Source organism: Pongo abelii, chromosome 11, assembly GCF_028885655.2.
Source record: "Pongo abelii isolate AG06213 chromosome 11, NHGRI_mPonAbe1-v2.0_pri, whole genome shotgun sequence".
Taxonomy (NCBI): domain Eukaryota; kingdom Metazoa; phylum Chordata; class Mammalia; order Primates; family Hominidae; genus Pongo; species Pongo abelii.
The window spans coordinates 144,693,461-144,710,282 of record NC_071996.2 but is presented as its reverse complement, the minus strand read 5'-3'; the positions used below and the strand labels follow the sequence as shown (position 1 = coordinate 144,710,282).

The window sequence follows — 16,822 nt, the reverse complement described above, 5'->3', positions numbered from 1 at the left end:
CCCACTTGGTCATGACTGTATTATCCTTTTATATAGTACTGAGCTTGACTTAGTAATATTTTGTTTGGATTGTTGTGTCTATGTTCTTGAGAGATACCAGTCTGTAACTTCAAATTTTGTAGTGTCTGTGTCTGGTTTTGGTATCAAGGTAAGTTGAGAAGTTATCAAATGAGTTGGGTATCAATTGAGTTTGGTATCAAATGAGAAGTGTTCTTCTCTCCTACATTTTCTAAAAAATATGTAGCTCTTTCTAAAAGAGGTTGTACAAAGTTGGTATCATTCCTTTCTTAAACATTTGGTAGAATTCATCTGCGAAGCAATCTAACACAGCTGTTCTGAGGAAGGTTTTTAATTACAAATTAAATGTAACAGATATAAGGCTGTATATGTTTTTTATTACTCTTGCGTCAGTTCTGGTAATTTGTATTTCAGGGTATCCGTTCTCTCTAAATTGTCAGATACATTGGCCTAAAATCGCTCATAGTGTTCTCTTGTCCTTTAAGTACTGGCAGGATCTTTAATGTTTAAAGGGCTCCACTTTAAACAGGAGGTAGGATCTCTTTTTCCATTTTGATCTTGCTCATTTCTCTCTTTTTCTTGATCAGTCTAGCTAGGGTTTATCAATGTTAATGATTTTTTTTTTTTTTTTGAAACAGAGTCTTGCTGTGTCGCCCAGGCTGGAGGGCAGTGGCGTGATCTCGGCTCACTGCAAGCTCCGCCTTCTGGGTTCACACCATTCTCCTGCCTCAGCCTCCCGAGTAGCTGGGACTACAGGAACCCGCCACCTCGCCCAGCTAATTTTTTGTATTTTTAGTAGAGACAGGGTTTCACCGTGTTAGCCAGGATGGCATCCATCTCCTGACCTTGTGATCTGCCCGCCTTGGCCTCCCAAAGTGCTGGGATTACAGGCGTGAGCCACCGTGCCTGGCCCAATTTTAATGATCTTTTCAAGGAAACAGCTTTTGGTTTCATTGATCTTTCTCTGTATCTGTCTTTTTTATAATTACATTTTCTAATTGTTGGTTGCTGATACATAAGCACATAATTAATTTTGTTGTAATCTATATCCACTAAACATGTTACATTAGGCTTTTCAAAGAACTAATTTTGGCTTGTCCTTTCTTTGGTATCTTGGATCTCTACTTCATTAATTATGGCTTTTACCTTTATTCCTCTTTCCTTCTACTTTTTTCAGCATCACTTCATATTTTTTTCCTAACTTCTGAAGTCAGATATTTATCAAGTTTGAAATTTTCTTCTTTTCTAACATTGGTATTAATGTCAGTTTCTTAATTTTTGCTTTATATATATTGAGATTATTGTATTAGATGCTTGAATATTTATAATTGTATCTTCTTCGTGAATGGAACCAATTATCATTGAGAGACACCCTCTCATTCTTAATGATGCTTTTTGTCTTACAATCTTTTTTCTGATAGTAATATAGCTAATACGCCAGTTTTATTTTGATTTGTATACACCTATTTTTTTCCTTTCACTTTCATTCTTTGTATAGTCTTATGTTTTAGGAATGTCTAAGAGTGCTAGCTTGTTTTATAACCACATTTGACAATCTCTCACCTGGACAGTTAGTCCATTCATATTTGTATTTTTTCTATCAATCATAATTCTTTCCAATCTTAATATTTGCCATGTTTTTCTGATTACTTTTTTCTCCTTTTGGATAGTGACAAGCCTTACCATGAAATCTCGTAACTCTCCCTTCTCTTAACTGGGTTTATCTTATTATCTTATTATTGTCTTACTTCTTTCAGAAAAGGACACTTTTTTCTTTGCTAAGCCTCTGAAGCTGTGTTTGTATGAGAATATATTTTTTTGTGGTCTCACATTTGAATAACGATTTGACTGGATAAAGATTTTTAGGTATTAAGTTTATTTTATTTCTTAATTTTTAACTTTTTAGAGACAGAGTCTCGCTGTCACCCAGGCTGGAGGGCAGTGGCATGATCGTAGCTCACTATAGCCTCAAATTCCTGGGCTCAAGTGATCCTCTCACCTCAGCCTCTTGAGTAGTTGGGACTACAGGAGCATGCCACCATGCCTGGCTAATTTTTAAAGTTTTTTGTAGAGTTGGGGTCTTGCTATGTTGCCCAGACTGGTCTTGAACTCCTGGGCTCAAATGATTGTCTTACCTTGGCCTCCCAAAGTGCTGGGATTATAGGTGTGAGCCACTGCGTATGGCATATATATATATTTTGAGATGGAGTTTTGCTCGTCGCCCAGGCTGGAGTGCAATGGCACAATCTCGGCTCATTGCAGCCTCTGCCTCCCAGGTTCAAGCAATTCTCCTGCTTCAGCCTCCTGAGTAGCTGAGATTACAGGTGCCCGCCACCATGCCCAGCTAATTTTTGTATTTTTAGTAGAGATGGGGTTTCACCATGTTGGCCAGGCTGGTCTCGAACTCCTGACCTCAGGTGATCCTCCCACCTTGGCCTCCCAAAGTGCTGGAATTACAGGTGTGAGCCACCGCACCCAACCTATTTCAATATTTATACTGTTTGGGATTTGCTGAGCTTTTTGAATTTGTGGGTTGATGTATTTCTTCGTTTTTAGAAAATGTCCAATTATTACCTCTTCAAATATTCTTTTGCCCATTCTGTCCTCTATTTCTGGGACTTCAATTATGTGCTTGTTTGCCTGTTTGATATTGTCCCACAGACCTCTGATGCTGTTTTTTAAAAAATTCACTTATTCGGCCAGGCACAGTGGCTCATGCCTGTAATCCCAGCACTGTGGGAGGCCGAGGCGGGCGGATCACGAGGTCAGGAGATCGAGACCATCCTGGCTAACACGATGAAACCCTGTCTCTAAAAATACAAAAAAATTAGCCGGCCATGGTGGCGGGCGCCTGTAGTCCCAGCTACTCGGGAGGCTGAGGCAGGAGAATGGCGTGAACCCAGGAGGCGGAGGTTGCAGTGAGCCGAGATCGTGCCACTGCACTCCAGCCTGGAAGACAGAGCGAGACTCCGTCTCAAAAAAAAAAAAAAAAAAAATCACTTATTCCGAATTCCTAATTCATTTTTAAATTATTTTTTCTCTCTGATCTGTAGTTTAGATAACTTTGTTGTCCTGTCTTTGAGTTCTATGGTTTTTTTTTCTTCCATTGTATCCATTTTGTTGTATCCATTTTGTTAAGCCTATCCATTTTATTCATTTCAGCTGGGCACAGTGGTGCATGCCTGTAATCCCAGCAGCTTGGGAGGCAGAGGCAGGAGGATCTCTTGAGCTCAGGAGTTCAAGACCAACCTGGGCAACACCATGAGATCCTGTTTCTACAAAAATAAATAACAAAACAATTTATTCATTTCGGATATATTTTCAGTTCTAGATTCTCTATTTTGTTACTTTTTTTCTCTGCTCAAATTCTCTATTCTGTCAATCATTCTGCCTCTCTTTTCCTTTAACATAAAGAAAATTTTTAATGGAATTTTAAAGTCTTTGTCTAAATTCCAACACGGGTGATTCATAAGGTCTTTTTCTATTGATTGTTTCTTCTTTAGATTATGTGTCACAATTTCTTGCTTCTTAGACATAGTGTGTATAAGAACAGTGGAAATCAAAGTAGAAAATTTCACACTAGGATGAACATACTTTATTCTCTACTAGGTAGCGAGGTTGAGTAGCTGACCTGTGATATCATTAGGAGTTGAGCTGGGCTGGGGGCTAGAGCAGTTTTAAGTAGTTTCAGCTCAAGATTGGTTTTAAACGCTTGAGGATCTGAACAGGCCTCTCCCTCCAGGTGGACTTGGAATCTAATCCTTGTGAGACTATGAAATCTCTCTCTGCTTTACAGACCAGCCCCTGGCTTCTCATGCATTTGTAATGATCCTGTGGATGAGACCTGGTAGGTGCTGAGAACTTGCTCTCTACATCTGTGGCTTCTCTTGATTTCAATCCATTGTACTTGTCCCTGCAGCATGACAAATTTGGCTGGAGGATGAAAGCAGCCAACAGCCTCAACTTCTCTGCATCCTCAACTCTTTGATAGGTAAAAAGATAGGATTTCATAGGCTTCATGATGTTCCTTTAACATTACAGTGACAGTGCTGGTATTTTGTGACTGTCTACACCCTAACCAAATGGATCTCTTCGGTATTTAAAAAAATTCACTGTCTTACATCTGATATTGCTGTTGAGAAGTTTGATGTCAAGCTGATTCTTGTTCCTTTGTACATGACCGGTTTTTCCCTCTGGAAGTTAAAACTTTTTCTGTTTGTCTAGGATATTCTCGTGTTTTACTATAATGTTTCTGGTGTCTGTTTCCCCTTTGCTCCTGTCTGACGTTCTGTGGGCCCTTTTAATCTGCTGTTCATCTGGAACTCTGGGAATTTAACTCCCTTGCCACTTATCCTTTACATTTTTATTTTCTCTTCTTCTTGGGCTCCGATTATCTCAGCTTTAGCACACCTTCTACCCTCTATAGCACCAGTATTTTCTTTTTCTTTTTTGAGACAGAGTCTTACTCTATCACCCAGGCAGGAGTTCAGTGGTTCGATCTTGCCTCACTGCAACCTCTGCCTCCCAGGCTCAAGCGATTCTCCTGCTTCGGCCTCCCGAGTAGCTGGGATTACAGGCATGTGCCACCACACCCAGCTAGTTTTTGTATTTTTAGTAGGGACGGAGTTTCACTATGTTGGCCAGGCTGATCTCGAACTCCTGACCTCAGGTGATCCACCTGCCTTGGCCTCCCAAAGTGCTCGGATTACAGGCGTGAGCCACAGCGCCTGGCCCCAACATTTTCTTCTTTATTTATCTTTCCATGCTTCTTTCTGGAAAAGTTCTTCAAGCTGATCTTTCAACTCACTAACTTACTCTTCATCTGCATCCATTTATAAATTATATTTGTTATTTCAACTATTATAGTTTTTAATCTGCTTATTCCCACTTTGTTTTTAAAATAATTTATCAATCCTGTTTTGGATGACCAATACCATGTTTACTTCATAAATTTGTCACGGTTATTTTATACCGTGAATCCATTTTCTCTTTTTTGTATGAGATGGGGTCTTGCTTTGCCACCCAGGCTGGAGTACAGCGGCAGGCTCACGGCTCACTGCAGCCTTGACCTCCCAGGTTCAAGCGATTCTCCCGCCTCAGCCTCCCGAGTAGCTGGGACTACAGGCACGTGCCACCACGCCCGGCTAATTTTTAAATTTTTTTGTAGAGATGAGGTCTCCCTATGTTGCCTTTGCTGGTCTTGAACTGTGTTAGTCTGTCTTCTGCACTTCTGCTTCCAATCGTACATATTTTCTGGACTTTTATTATTGTTTTCTGAGACAATCATACTTTTCAGGTGTCTCGATATCCTGGCTGGTTGCTCATATTCTCTGAGGATATCGGCTTCTCATCTGGCAACATATAGGCGGGGAAGTAGCATTGGGGCGGGGGGTCGTCTCCAAGACAGTCAAGAGCTCACCCTGGGGCTTGAAATCCCAGAAGGAAAGGAGGGATGCTTGAAAGCCAGGTCTTCCCAGAACCCTTCGCCTGAGGCCACGCAGGTTGGCCTTGGCTTTGCAGGACATGTGGGGGACAGAGATGGGCTTATGTGCCCCACTCAAATCTGGGTGCTGTCACCCACTGTTCCTAAGCTTGTTTTAAAATCCTTGCTTCGTAAAAACTAGCTCACATCACGCAGACTTTCTGATGGACAGTTTGGACTCCTCTGGCGTAATGCGACGCACCTGCAGGGTGTTAATGGCCCTACTTCTCCAGGGGATTCGGTCAGAGGGGGCCTTGTCTCTAGGCTGTGCACTCCCAGCTCCCAAGCCAGACAGGGGTGGGACCTCGGTGGCAATGCTCTCTGGAGCAGCACTCCTCAAATGCCTGCAGGGGGAAGGGGGATCTTGTTCTGATTCCACAAGTCTTCAAGGGGCCAGGAGTAAGAGGTGGGTCCTGAACCCATATCTGGCTCTTTAGGACTCTGCCCCGGGCTACCTCTTGGCCTCAGCTACTGCATCTGCAGAGTGGGTATTTGGGTGTTTGACCTCCTGCTCCGGGCTGCTCTGAGGACGGGGAAGCCTTTAGTGAATGGCCCAGAGCAAAGCTGACTGTGATCATCACCACTGTCACCCCAAGGTCCACACTCACAGACGAGACGATCATCACCACTGTCACCCCAAGGTCCACACTCACAGACGAGACGATCATCACCACTGTCACCCCAAGGTCCACACTCACAGACGAGACGATCATCACCACTGTCACCCCAAGGTCCACACTCACAGACGAGACGATCATCACCACTGTCACCCCAAGGTCCACACTCACAGACGAGACGATCATCACCACTGTCACCCGAAGGTCCACACTCACAGACAGGAGACTGAGGGGAAGACGGGCAGGACCAGGTCAGAGCTGGGCATCCAGGCTTGGGCCTGCAGCCCCTGTGCTCCTCCACGTGGCCAGGGTGAGGAGGGTGTGGGCCCCACCTGCCCCACCCCAAGGGCCCGCGGAATCACCGAGGCACTGGGGAGGCTCACTCCAGACACCATGTGGCTGGCAGACCCGGATGCGGCTGGGGGCGCTCAGGCTGTAGCCACGGTCACATGCATACAGGGCCACCGCGCCCAGCCGCGTGCCGTTGAAGCGCAGCGTGGCATGCTTCACCTCCTCCGGGGGGCCGCAGTCCACCTCTGCAAGGCACAGCAGCCTGTCTCGCACGGTCCTGTGCTTTCCTGGCCCCTCCCCACCGCCCTGCCTCTGCCCGACCCGGCTGCAGGGCCCAGGGATGTCCTGCTCCCACACTGCCCTTCGCTGGGGAAAGGTGCCTCGACTTCTGGGGCCTGGTTGCCGTGATACGTGTTTCCTTCTTCCCATTCCTGCCTTGCCCAGCTCTTCAGGGATTAGCAAGAAATCCCATGCTCCCCACTTGACCCCCCTTGGCCCTCTCACCTGCCTGGCACCAGCATTCCACGTACCCTGCTTGACCCCCCGGCCCTCTCACCTGCCTGGCACCAGCATTCCACGTACCCTGCTTGACCCCCCCGGCCCTCTCACCTGCCTGGCACCAGCATTCCACGTACCCTGCTTGACCCCCCGGCCCTCTCACCTGCCTGGCACCAGCATTCCACGTACCCTGCTTGACCCCCCGGCCCTCTCACCTGCCTGGCACCAGCATTCCACGTACCCTGCTTGACCCCCCCGGCCCTCTCACCTGCCTGGCACCAGCATTCCACGTACCCTGCTTGACCCCCCGGCCCTCTCACCTGCCTGGCACCAGCATTCCACGTACCCTGCTTGACCCCCCCGGCCCTCTCACCTGCCTGGCACCAGCATTCCACGTACCCTGCTTGACCCCCCGGCCCTCTCACCTGCCTGGCACCAGCATTCCACGTACCCTGCTGGACCCCCCCGGCCCTCTCACCTGCCTGGCACTGGTGTCCCATGTACCCTGCTTGGCCCCCTGGCCCTCTCACCTGTCTGGCACCAGCATTCCACGTACCCTGCTGGACCCCCCGGCCCTCTCACCTGCCTGGCATTGGTGTCCCATGTACCCTGCTTGGCCCCCCGGCCCTCTCACCTGCCTGGCACCGGCGTCCCATGTACCCTGCTTGGCAGTGGCAGAAGAAATCTGTGCCTCGGTCCTCGCAGGTGCCCCCATTCACACACGGGCTCCGGAAGCAGGGGGAGGGGGCTGCCAGAAGGCAGGAGGGTCCTGGCCACTGTGTCTTCCCTGAAGGCTCGGGACTGCATGGGACATCCTGCCTCCTGCACCCAGCTCCACCTCCTGCGCCTCCAGGGCCTGGACCAGCCCTGCCCACGGGCCTGTTTTCACATCTGTAGAGAGGGTTCACCCCTGGCCGCCCTGGCCTGGCCTCCCACCCACCTTACCTATCTCGCAGTGCCGCCCGGAGAAGCCTGGGGGACAGTCACATTTGTATTTGCCAATGTAGTGGAAGCAGGTGCCGCCGTTGTGACAGGGGCCAGAGGCACACGAGTCTGGCTTCCCTGGAAACAGAAGCCAGGTCAAGGGTCACAGCCCACTACCCTTCCCAGGTTCCCCAACATCCCAGAGCTGGGGCCTCGTCATAGGAAGCAGACCCACAGCTGGCAGGGAGGGTGCGTCAGGGGCCCCAGCTCAGGGCTGGCCCGTCGTTCCTGCCCTCCCCCCTGCCCCTGGGGGCCGCACCAATCTCACAGTGCCTCCCAGTGAAGCGGTAGGGGCAGCTGCAGTGGTACTCGCCGCCCGTCTCCTTGCACGTGCCCCCGTTCCGGCAGGGCCCTGAGCTGCACAGGTGTGGCCGGGCTGTGTGGAAGGACAGAGAGGCAGATGAACGGGGCCAGGCTGCTGGCCCCACAGAGCCACTATACCCTCCTGGCATCTCCTCAGTCCTCTGGTGCTGGTGGGGCCTTCTCGACTGAGCCCTGGGGCCTGGCTGCAGTGGGGGCCAAGCAGGTCTGCACACATGGCGGGGGCTGGGGTGGGGCTCGCAGGCCGGAGACCCCAGCTCAGTCTCAGAGGGGCCCTTTGCTCGCCTGTCCTCTTCTCTGCCCAGGCTCTGGCAATGGCTGGGCCCTTCCTGTGGAGAACCGGCCCCATCACTGCAGCGGGTGCAGCACTCCCTCCCTCCTGCACACGGGCATTCCCCATCTGACAGGAAGCGGATGAGTCTCATCTGCTGTGACATCGGGGTCCCCAGCAGTCAATCTGGATTTCTGTGTGTTCTGTACTTGCACTGGCATTGCCACATTTTCCCTGGGTCCTAACAGTTCCTGGGCCCCCAAGGAGCTCAGACGGCTGGGCCTGTGCTTGAGGCAAGCACATATTTAAAGGCGTCTGCTAAACCAAGCACATCTGTCCTGCCACCTTGACAATCACACTGTCAAAGGGCCAGTGAGGAGCTCCGAATCCTTGGACCCCTGGGTGTTCTTAGTGGTGGGAGGGGCCTGCCCCACCGTGCTCGCTCCTCTCCCGCCAGCCGTCCCATGCTGCAGGTCCAAGCTCTGGCTGCCCCACCCCTGAGGACAGCCATTCCTGTCCATTCTGTACTTCCTCTGGGGTCGGAGGTGTCCACATTGGTGGTCCATGTGCTCATGGAAGCTGGGATACTGCGGGAGGGCTGTGCAGTTCCTGGGGCGGGCACAGAACCTTTAGGGCAGGGACACTAGGTACTGGCAGTCTGGCCTAGTGAGGAGACGTGGGCTCTGGTGGGACCCCCCTTTGGGTGCAGTGGACTTCATACCACTAGCAGGTGTGAGCTGGAGTAGGGCCAGAGTCAGGTCTGGGCAGGGCCCATGCAGGGCCTCAGGGTGGTCCTAGGAGTGTGTTGAGAGACAAAGACCTCGTCAGAGCTTGCAAAGAACCAAGCAGTTGGGGTCTTCTCTTTGGAAACCTGCTCTACCTCTGCTGCAGGGGTCGGGGGAGTCATGGGGTCCAGGGCTCAGACTTCAGGGTCTTTCCCTCAGGGACAAGGAACAGAGCAGGGGAGGGGCCACGGAAGGCTCCACACCAGTCCAGGCTGCGGGGGTGCCTGGGGCCAAGCCCCTGGAGAGCTGCCAGGCCACTCTGCGGTCAGGCGGCCCCCTCTAGGCACTGGCCCCTGAGATGCCGAACAGGTCTGGGTGTCACTGATGGGAGTCCTGACTGTTGCTTCAAACTGCACAGAAGGGACAGTCCTGGGTGGGGCCTGGCGGGAACAGCTACGCCTGCAATGTGCTTATGGAAGGACACTTCTATTCTCAAGCGACTGAATGTAATAAAATTTGACATTTTCCATGCTGAATTAGATTGAGCAAAATCCTAAGGAAATTTTTAAAATAAAATTTGATATAATGATTCTAAAATCTATTTGGAAAAATGCTGAGCAGGCAATGAAGCCTATTTTCAGAAGAGCAAGGTAATGACCAGCAGGCTTGGCACTGGTGCAGATCAGAACCATCCAAACAGTGAGGTGCTCACCTCTAAATACACAGAACAGAGCAGCACATCAGGCAAGGCTCTAGATGAGGTCAGCAATTCGCGAAACAGAGACAGCAGAGAAGCAGGACCGCGGACCGCGGGCGCTCTCCAGGGTGCTGATGCCGGCCCACGCGCCCCTGCCGCCATACCTTTCTCGCAGTGCTTGCCGTGGAACCCGCGCGGGCACTCGCAGGTGTAGGAGTCGTCATGGGCATTGCAGGAGCCTCCGTTGAAGCAGGGGTCCGAGTCGCAGGGTGATGGCAGGGCTGGGGGCAGGGGGCAGAGGGTGGTCCTGGAGCTTATGCCGCATCCGTGCAGGCGGCAAGAGGCTGACGGGGCACCTTGCCTGCCAGGGTTATCCTGACATCCTGTCTGGAACCAAGGCCACTTAAAATACACTCTGTGGGCATCTTGATTCCTCAGAGTGGGCTCTAAGGCCCCTCCCTGGAATTTATCTTTTTCTTGATTTTAGCAGAACTCACCCTTCCCTCTTCTACAAGGTAGGACTGAGCTGCGATACAGAAATGCCTTCCTGTCATTACTGCCAGCATCATGTCATTATTTTATGTAACTATACATGGTGCAACTGATTAACCATCTCATCTATACACCAACAAACGTGTAGTAGTGATACATTTAATTACACATGCCTAATTATGTACGCATTAAATATTTTAATAGCTTGTGTTGGGGCTTAGGGAAGATACCACATGGTGTTTGTATACTTGCAGAAGTGCTTTTCCACCTGTGAGCTTACTCCACTGGGGAAGAGGAGATGTCTAGCCCCATATTACAGGAAGGCTATTGAGAGAGGCTTCCCCAGGTGCCAGCTCTCCCGAGAGTCAGAAGGGAAGCAGGGACTCTAGCCTCTGCCTGCCTCACCCACCACTTTCTCCCTGGCTTCTGTCTGGGCCCCTGGCCCAGCAGGCTTGTCCCTGAGCTACTCACAGTGGCTGGCATTGTGGTCGGTGTGGCAGACGCAGAGGTAGCTCCCGCCGTGCTCCATGCAGTAGCCCCCATCTGGGCACTGTGTGTTCATGTTGCAGGGCATGGCTGTGATTTCTGGAGAGAAAGGAGGAAGCCCCATCCCATATTCCACATGTCTTCTAGCAGACCTCGAGTCCTTGTCAAGGATGGGGCTTCCCAAGACCCAGTGGCCCCAACAGGTTCAGGCACTCTTGTGGCCAGACCCTCCTGGGTGGGGGTAGAACCAATGGTCAACAGTCTGGACCTGTGGACCCCGGCCCAAGCCACCATTCATTTCCCGGTTATGAGGATGCTCAGGGATAGGGCAGGAAGGGTGCCCTGGGAACCTACCAAATTCACAGAGAAGCCCAAAGAATCCCGGGGGGCACTGGCAGAGGGTGGTGTTGGCGCCCAGGCATCTGCCTCCGTTGCGGCACTCACAGTCATCGGGGACTCCTGCCACGAAGAGAGGGAGGAGCCTCCCATGTGGGGGCGCAGAAAGATGGCACCCTTGCTCCAGACCCTGCCCTGCTCCTGGCCAACTTCCCATACAAATTGCAGTGGACGCGCACTCACACGTTTCTTCTCGGGGCGTTTCCTGCATGCACCCACAGGAAGGCCCTCCCTGGGTCTCCTGCCCCAGCCCTAAAACGGCAGCCCTTGCAGCCCAGACGCACTCTCCCTGCAGTCCAGGCCCATGAAGCCTTCGGGGCACTCGCACACGTAGCCCTGGTCCGCATCCACACAAGTGCCCCCATTGTGGCAAGGGGCCGAGAGGCAGGCGTCTGGCACTGGGTGGCCTCCTGCAAGAAAGACAGCAGTCACCAGCGGCCACGTGGGGAGTGTGGAGAGAGTGGTCTTCCCACCCAGCTCCAATGGCACCTTTGGGTTTTCACCTCTGTTCTCACTCCCAAGTGGAATTTAAGCCAGACGCTTATTTCTGGAAATGGATTTGTAGCTGCGCTGCAACCCATGGAGCTCAGCATCTCCCAGCTCCTTCCTTGGACAGAACAAGAAGCACCAGAGAAACCACCCAGGATTGGACAGAACAAGAAGCACTGGAGAAATCACCCGGGATTGGACAGAACAAGAAACACCGGAGAGACCACCCGGGATTGGATAGAACAAGAAACACCGGAGAAGCCACCCGGGATTGGATAGAACAAGAAACACCGGAGAAGCCACCCGGGATTGGATAGAACAAGAAACACCGGAGAAGCCACCCGGGATTGGACAGAACTAGAAGCACCGGAGAAGCCACCCGGGATTGGACAGAACTAGAAGCACCGGAGAGACCACCCGGGATTGGACAGAACAAGAAGCACCGGAGAAGCCACCCGGGATTGGAGAGAACCAGAAGCACCGGAGAGACCACCCGGGATTGGACAGAACAAGAAACACCGGAGAAGCCACCCGGGATTGGACAGAACCAGAAGCACCGGAGAAGCCACCCAGGGGCCAGGGGCCTCCAAACGTTTCTGGTCAGGCATCCCTACCAGTGAAGTATTTGGGATTTTCCAGGTATCTTTCTGCTGATCTCTAGTTTAATTTTGCTACGGTCAGAAAACACAATCCTTTTCAATGTATTGGGCCTTACTTACGGCCCACAATGTGGCCTGTGATGGCCACGAGCACTTGAGAATAATGTGAGCGCTCTATAAATGCCAAGTATGCCAAGCCTAGGTCTTCTCTAGCTTTACTGATTCCCTGTGTACATGTTCTATGAACCACTGAGAGGGGAGTGTCAAAATCTCCTCCAGTAATTATGGACCTAGTTCTCTTTGCAGTTCAGTCAGCTTTTGCTTCATGATTCGTGTTTACCTACTTTTTGTTTTGTTTTGTTTTTTCAGAGTCTTGCTCTCTTGCCAGGCTGGAGTGCAGTGGCGCGATCTTGGCTCACTGCAACCTCCAACTCCCTGGTTCAAGCAATTCTTCCACCTCAGCCTCCCAAGTAGCTGGGATTACAAGCACGCGCTACCACACCCAGCTAATTTTTGTATTTTTAGTAGAGACGGGGTTTCAGCATGTTGGCCAGGATGGTCTTGATCTCCTGACCTCGTGATCCACCCACCTTCGCCTCCCAAAGTGCTGGGATTACAGGGGTGAGCCACGACGCCAGCTACTTTTTGGTTTTTAAAAGATGTTCAGTTTCTTCATGTGCTTTCAAAATGTGTCTTTGTAAATTAGTATACAGTAAAATTGACTTTTGTTCACCACATCTCTATGAATTTTAACACATATATAGATTTGTTTAACCCCCACCACAATCAGGATACAGAACATTCCATCTCCCTGAAAGACTTCTTTGGTCCTATCTCTTCAGAGTCACAGAGCTCCTGTTACCCCTCAGTCCCTGGCAACTACTGATTTGTTCATCACCATAGTTTTGTTTTACGAAGAATGCCATTTAGTGGAACCATACAGTATATAATCTTTGAGACTGGCTTCTTTCACTCAGCATAATTCCTCTGAGATCCATCTAAGTTGTCGTATGTATCTATAATCGGTCCTTTTTATGACTGAGTAGTATTCCACCATACAGAGGTTCCACAATTTGTCTATCCATTCACCCAGTGAAGGGTATTTGGGTTTTGGAGTTTGGTGATTATAAATAGAAATAATATAAACATTTTTATATGGATTTGTGTGTAAACATATGCTTTCATCTCTTTAGAGTTAATACCAAGGAGTGGGATTGCTGGGTCATATTATAAGCATATACTTAACCTTATAAAAAACCTGCCAAACTGTTTTCAGAGTGGCTGAACCATTTTGCATTTCCACTAAAAATGTGTGAGTTCCAGTTGCTCTGTATCTACACCAGGTCAGTATTATTTTTTTTAGACATTCTAATGAGTTTGTTGTGATTTCTCGTAGTGGCTTTTATTTGCATTTCACTAATGGCTGATATTAATGACAAGAATATTTTTCCATCCGTTTATTCACCTCCATATATATATCTTTTGTGGCCAAGTGTCCGTTCAAGCCTTTTGTCCATTTTTAAAATTGGGTTGTTTGTTTTCTCACAGTTGAGATTTGAGAATTCTTGGTGTATTCTGATCACAAGTCCTTTGTTGGGTATGAGCTTTGCAAATGTTTTCTCCTGGTCTGTAGCTTGTCTTTTTATTCTTTTAACCATGTCTTTCACAAAGCAAAAGTTTTAAATTTTGATGAAGTCTAATTTATCTTTTTTTTTTTTTTTTTAATGAATCATGCTTTTGCTGTCTTATCTAAGAACACTTTGCTTAAGACCAGGTCATAAAGATTTTTTTTTTGGCCTATGTTTTCTTCTAAAAATCTTATAGTTTATGTTTTTCCATTTAGGTCTATGATCCATTTTGAGTTAATCTTTGTATAAGGTGTGAGGTTTAAGTTGAGGTTTTTTTTTTAATATACATATAAAGATATCTAATTGTTTCAACCCCATTTGTTGAAAAGATTATCCTTTCTCCATTGGATTTAAATCATTTTCAAAAATTAATTGGCCATATTTGTTTGGGTTTAATTCTGAATTTCCTCTCGTTTCATTGATCCATATGTCAGTCCCTTTGCCAATATCACACTGAATACTCAGTAGTGTGATTCCTCAAAATTTATTCTTCATCAAAATTGTTTTGGTTTTCTAAATTCTTTTTCTTGCCATATAAATTTTAGAAGCAGTTTGTCTACATTTACAAAAGATTCTGCTGAGACCTCTGTTGGAATCATGTTAAATCTATAAATCAACTTAGAGAGCACTGCCATATTTACTATGTTGAGTCTTCTAATCCATGAACATGGTATGTCTGTCCATTTACTTGATCTTGATTTCTTTCATCAGCACTTTGTAGTTTTTCAGCATACAAATTCTCTAATGTTTTAGTAGATTTATACTAAAGTCTTTCAACTTTAGAGGAGCTATTATAAATGGTATTGTCAATACAATTTAGATCAGATTACACAGATTCCTCCAACTTGGGGGAGCTCAGCAGTTCATAAATAACTTTATGGAGTTGCTGTCCCAAGATTCACCCTCCAGTTTCCTCAGTACTTTCCAGTTTTCTGAGGCTACCTTTTTCAGTCCTCTGGCAAAAATGCTGCAGCTTTTATTTCCCTACCTTGCCACTTTTATAATGATGGCATTCATGGCTGGGACCAAGTAATGGGACGACAGAGAAAGGGAAAAACAACAGGAAAGGGAAAAACAATGCCCAACCCCTTTGAAACCACAGCACCTCCAACTGGAGAGGAAGGTTTCTTCCCTCGCAGTTGAAAGACACTTGAGGATTCCCCCACTTCTGCACTGTCAGCCCTGCTTCTTAAGCCAGACTGGAGGGCTTCTCCTGGAGCACTCTTTCTGTCCGAGTGGATGCTCACTTCTGGTTTTGACGTGGCTTTGAGTCCTGGCTGGGGGGATACCAAAGCAAAAAACAAAAAATGGTAAACTCACCACTGGTTTGGTGGTACTTCGAAGCTTGGTCTTCTTCCCCAATCCACCTGCTACTATTTACTTTTCAGAGTCCTCTGATAGCTACTCCATGCATTCTGTCCAGGATTGTAGCTGTATTCAGTAGAGGAGAGACAGGGGTAGATTGTGCTTACTCTGTCTTTCTCAGAACCAGAAACCCATTCTATTACTTTACAATTATCTGTGTCTTTATACTTAGAGTGGGTTCTTGTGATAGCATATAGTTGGGTATTGCTTTTCAATTCAATTTGACAATCTTTGCCTTTTAATTTGTATGTTTAATCATTTTACATTTTAATGTAACTACCAATATGACTAGACTGAACCTATCATCTTGCTATCGGCTTTTATTTGTCCCACTTCTTTCTTTTTTTCCCCTCTTCCTGCCTTCTGGATTGAGTACTTTTAGGATTCAATTTCTATCTCCACAATTGGTTTATTAGCTATAATTCTTTATTATTTTTTTTCATTTGTTTTGGGTTTACAATGTATATCTTTTACTTACACAGCCTACCTTCAAACAATATTATACCACTTTATATAATATAGGGACCTTACAATATTATACTTCTATTTCTTCCTATCTTTTACATTGGAGTTGGTAAACTATAACCCACAGACCAAATCTTGCCTGCCATCAATTTTTAAAAGTACAGTTTTACTGGAACACAGCCATACCTATTCATTTATGTACTGTCTATGGCTGGCTGCTTTCACATTACAATGGTAGAGTTGAATTGTGATAGAGACCATATGGCTCACAAAGCCAAAAGTATTTACTTTCTGGCCCTTTACAGAAAAAGTTTGCACAGCTTGGTTTATGTTATTGGAGTCATCTATTTTATTTCTGCTAAGTTTTATTATTTTATTTTAAAAATTATCTTTAAAGGGATTAAAAATTCTTCAACCCACATATTTATCATTTTTAACACTCTTCTTTTGCGTAGATCCAGATTTTCCCTTGGTACCAGTTTTTTTTTGCTTCTGACTAAATAATTTCCTTTAACATTTTTTTGTAGTGCAGGTATGCTGGTGATGAATGCTCTTCATTTTTGTTTGTGTAAAAAAGTCTTTTTTTCAGCTTAACTTTTGAAATGTAGTTTTGCTGGTAATACAGTACACTAGGTTGATGGTTTTTTCTTTCAGTACTTTGAAGGTGTTACTCCAGTGTCTCCTGGCTTGCATTGTTTTTGATGAGAAGTCTGTTTCATTCTTGTTTCTCTGTATGTAACGTGGCTTTTTCCTCTGGCTGTTTTTGAGGTTTTTTATCATTAGTTTTCAGCAATTTGATTGTGGTATGGCTTTGTGTGGTTTTCTTCATGCTTTTCTTGGAAATGTGGGTTTTAGTTTTCATCAAATTTGGAAAATGTTTGGGTATTATTTCTTCACATACTTTTTCTATAACACACCTTTCCACACCCATCTCCATCCTCCTTCGCAGACTCCACATACGTGGATCCCAGGCTGCTTGATACTGTTCTCCATCCTCC

At 47.4% G+C, this 16,822-nt stretch overlaps 1 protein-coding gene across 5 annotated transcripts in view; it reads right to left on the bottom strand.

Annotated features, from left to right (window-relative positions):
* SNED1 (sushi, nidogen and EGF like domains 1) overlaps positions 1–16,822 on the bottom strand; it is a 102,335-nt gene that overhangs the window by 39,251 nt on the left and 46,262 nt on the right. For 4 of the 5 annotated variants that reach the window (XM_054550132.2, XM_024243748.3, XM_063713200.1 and 1 more), the window contains 8 exons: positions 11,563–11,688; positions 11,237–11,341; positions 10,868–10,981; positions 10,069–10,185; positions 8,150–8,266; positions 7,852–7,968; positions 7,541–7,654; positions 6,480–6,653 (listed from right to left, as the gene is read on the bottom strand). In XM_054550132.2, coding sequence (XP_054406107.1) covers positions 6,480–6,653; positions 7,541–7,654; positions 7,852–7,968; positions 8,150–8,266; positions 10,069–10,185; positions 10,868–10,981; positions 11,237–11,341; positions 11,563–11,688 — 984 coding nt within the window. The remainder of the gene's footprint in view (positions 1–6,479; positions 6,654–7,540; positions 7,655–7,851; positions 7,969–8,149; positions 8,267–10,068; positions 10,186–10,867; positions 10,982–11,236; positions 11,342–11,562; positions 11,689–16,822) is intronic. The other variant, XM_063713202.1, reaches the window with a different exon arrangement.